Source organism: Aotus nancymaae, unplaced genomic scaffold (assembly GCF_030222135.1).
Source record: "Aotus nancymaae isolate 86718 unplaced genomic scaffold, 86718_ANA_hifiasm-v0.15.2.pri h1tg000014l, whole genome shotgun sequence".
In the NCBI taxonomy this organism is placed as follows: Eukaryota; Metazoa; Chordata; class Mammalia; order Primates; family Aotidae; genus Aotus; species Aotus nancymaae.
Window position 1 is genome coordinate 41,126,392 of NW_026988425.1, and position 3,105 is coordinate 41,129,496.

A 3,105-nucleotide genomic window follows, 5' to 3' on the forward strand; every position below is an offset into this window, starting at 1 on the left:
TGTCTTTCTCACATTTCAAAACACAGTGATGCCTTCCCAACAGTCCCCCAATGTCTTAAATCTTTCCAGCATTAACTCAAAAGTCCAAGTCCAAAGTCTCCTCTGAGATAAGACAAGTCCCTTCCGTCTAAGAGCCTGTAAAATAAAAAAAAGTTAATTACTTCCAAAACACAATGGGGGTACAGGCATTAGGTAAATACTTCCATTCCAAAAAGGAGAAATTGGTCAAAACAAAGAGGCTAAAGGCCCCATGTAAGTCTGAAAACCCAGCAGCACAGTCATTAAATCACAAAGCTCTGAAATAATCTCTTATGTACAGGCCACACTGATGCAAGGGGTGGACTTGCAAGGCCTTGGGGCGGTTACACCTCTGTGGCTCTTCAGGGTATGGCCCCTTTGGCTGCTTTCATGGGTGCCTGTGGCTTTTTTTGTTTGTTTGTTTGTTTGTTTGTGAAAGAAAGAGCACGCTTTATTGAGAAGCAGACTGCTGCACAATGACTGACAGACGAAGGCCACCCAATGGGCACTTACTTACATATCATACTCCAAAAGACACAGGATGTTTTGCTAATAAAAACCAGTGGGAACAGGGATTCCTCTGGGCAACTCCCCCAACCTCATCCCTTTCAGGGATGGAGAAATCTCCCATTTTCCTGATGGCAGCTGTGGTTCACTAGAGATAGAGCCCCTCAGGGGTGCCTTCCTGTTTCTTATAAAGAACATTTTCTTTAGATTTTTTGAAGTCTTCATTTGTTACTTTCATTCTACGTTCTCTTAAGGCCATCAGACCAGCTTCTGTACAGATTGCCTTGATGTCAGCACCAGAGAGGTCATCTTTAGCCATGATCAAGTCGTCCAGGGTTACATCATCGGCCAGCGTCATCCTGCTTGTGTGAATCTGAAAGATGCGCTTCTTTGTCTTTTCATCAGACAGGGGGAACTCGATCTTCCTGTCAATGCGGCCTGGTCTGATAAGTGCTGGATCCAAAGTTTCTATTCGGTTTGTGGCCATGATAACTTTCACATCTCCCCTAGAATCAAATCCATCCAACTGGTTCAACAGTTCCAACATTGTTCGCTGAATTTCTCTCTCACCACCAGAATTTGAGTCATATCTTTTTGTCCCAATGGCGTCAATTTCATCAATAAACATGATGGACGGTGCATATTCTTCAGCAACTCGAAACAGTTCCGGTACGAGTTTGGGCCCATCACCTAGGTACTTCTGAATAAGTTCAGAGCCAACCACTCTCAAGAAAGTGGCTGAGGTTTGGTTTGCTACTGCTTTGGCTAACAAGGTTTTACCTGTGCCAGGTGGACCATAGAGAATGACCCCCTTAGGAGGCTTTATACCCATCTCTTCATAATATTCAGGGTGGGTGAGAGGAAGCTCCACAGATTCCTTAATTTCCTGAATTTGGTTGTCCAAGCCCCCAATATCGGCATAGGTCTCCTGGGGGGCCTTTTCCACCTTCATCACTGTGACTAGGGGATCCGTGTCATCCATCAGCACCCCTATCACGGCATGCACCTTGTGGTTGAGCAGGACTGAGCAGCCAGGTTCCAGCAGATCCTTGTCTACAAATGACAGAATGCTGACATAGTGTTCTGAGCCCACAGATGTAGACACGATGGCATGATTGTCATCAATGATCTCTTCCAAGGTTCCTACTGACATCGGGGTGCCCCTCAGATCATCCACTTTTGATCTTTCCTCCTCTTGCTTTTCTTCTAATGGTTTCATTTGTTCCTGATTTCTAATGAACTCTTCCTCCATGAGAAGGTAGTCTTTAATTCTCTCTAATTTCAGTAATTTTAACCGGCACTGAGTGTAAGGTGTCACCAGTGGCAATTTGCTGGCAGCGTCTGATCCCTTTGTTTTCTTCTTCTTTTTCCCCACTCTAGTTGGTACAGGAGGTTCATATTTCTTTTTCTTGTCCTTGTCATCCTTCTTGCCACCTCCAGGACCATGACCACCACTCTGACTTTGACCCATCTTGCCTTGGCCGCTGTAGCTGTCGCTGCCGGAAGCTCTTCCCGCCTGTGGCTTTTCTAGGCACACAGTACCTTTCATTGAGTGCCTGTGGCTTTTCTAGGTACATGGTGCAAGCTCTCAGAACATCTAACATTCTGGGGTCTAGAGGACAGTGGCGCTCTTCTCACAGCTCCACTAGACAGTATCCCAATGGGGACTCTGTGTGGAGGCTCCAACCCCACATTTTCCTTCTGCACTACCCTAGTAGAAGTTCTCCATACGGGCTCTGCCCTTGCAGCATACATCCTCTGAAATCTAGGCAGAGACTCCTATACCTCAATCCTCAGCTCTTGCCTTCTGTGCACCTGTGGGCCCAACACCAAATGGAAGGTGCCAAGGTGTGGCGCTGGCACCCTCTGAAGCAATGGCCCAAGCTGTACCTTGGCCCCTTTAGCCATAGCTGAAACACCTAGGATGCAGGACATCATGTCCTGAGGCTGCACGGAGCAGCAAAGCCCTGGACTTTGCCCATGAAACCATTTACCCCTCCTAGGCCTCTAGACCTGAGATAGGAGGGGTTGCTGCAAAGGTCTCTGAAATGCCTGGGAGGCATTTTCCTTATTATCTTGGCTATTAGCATTTGGCTCTTCTTTATTTATGTAAATTTCTGCAGCCTTGAATTCCTCCCCAGAAAATTGGTTTTGACTTCCTACTGCATGGCTGGGCTGCAAATTTTCCATAGTTTTATATTCTGCTTACCTTTTATATGTAAGTTCTACTTTCAGTTCCCATCTTTGTTTATGCAAATGAGTTTAGGCTTTTAGAAGCAGCCATGCTACATCTTGAATGCTTTGCTGCTTAGAAATTTCTTCTGCCAGATACCCTGAATCATCTCTCTGAAGTTCAAAGTTCCATAGATCTCTAGAGCAGGGGCACAATGCCACAAGTTTCTTTGCTAAAGCATAGCAAGAGTGACCTTTACACCAGTTCTCAGTAAGTTCCTCATCTCTATCTGAGACCTCCTCAGTCTGGACTTCACTGTCCATATCACTATCAACATTTTGGTCACAACAATTCAACAAGTCTCCAGGAAGTTCCAAACTTTCCCACATCTTCTTGTCTTCTTCTGA

The 3,105-nt window shown here is 45.7% G+C and overlaps 1 protein-coding gene across 1 annotated transcript; it reads right to left on the reverse strand.

Annotated features, from left to right (window-relative positions):
- Positions 1 to 445: 445 nt before the first annotated feature.
- LOC110568174 (26S proteasome regulatory subunit 4-like) lies at positions 446 to 2,032 on the reverse strand. Its single transcript, XM_021670466.2, has one exon. The coding sequence runs from the start codon at positions 1,994 to 1,996 to the stop codon at positions 674 to 676; it is 1,323 nt and encodes a 440-aa protein (XP_021526141.2). The 5' UTR covers positions 1,997 to 2,032; the 3' UTR covers positions 446 to 673.
- Between the last annotated feature and the right edge of the window lie 1,073 nt (positions 2,033 to 3,105).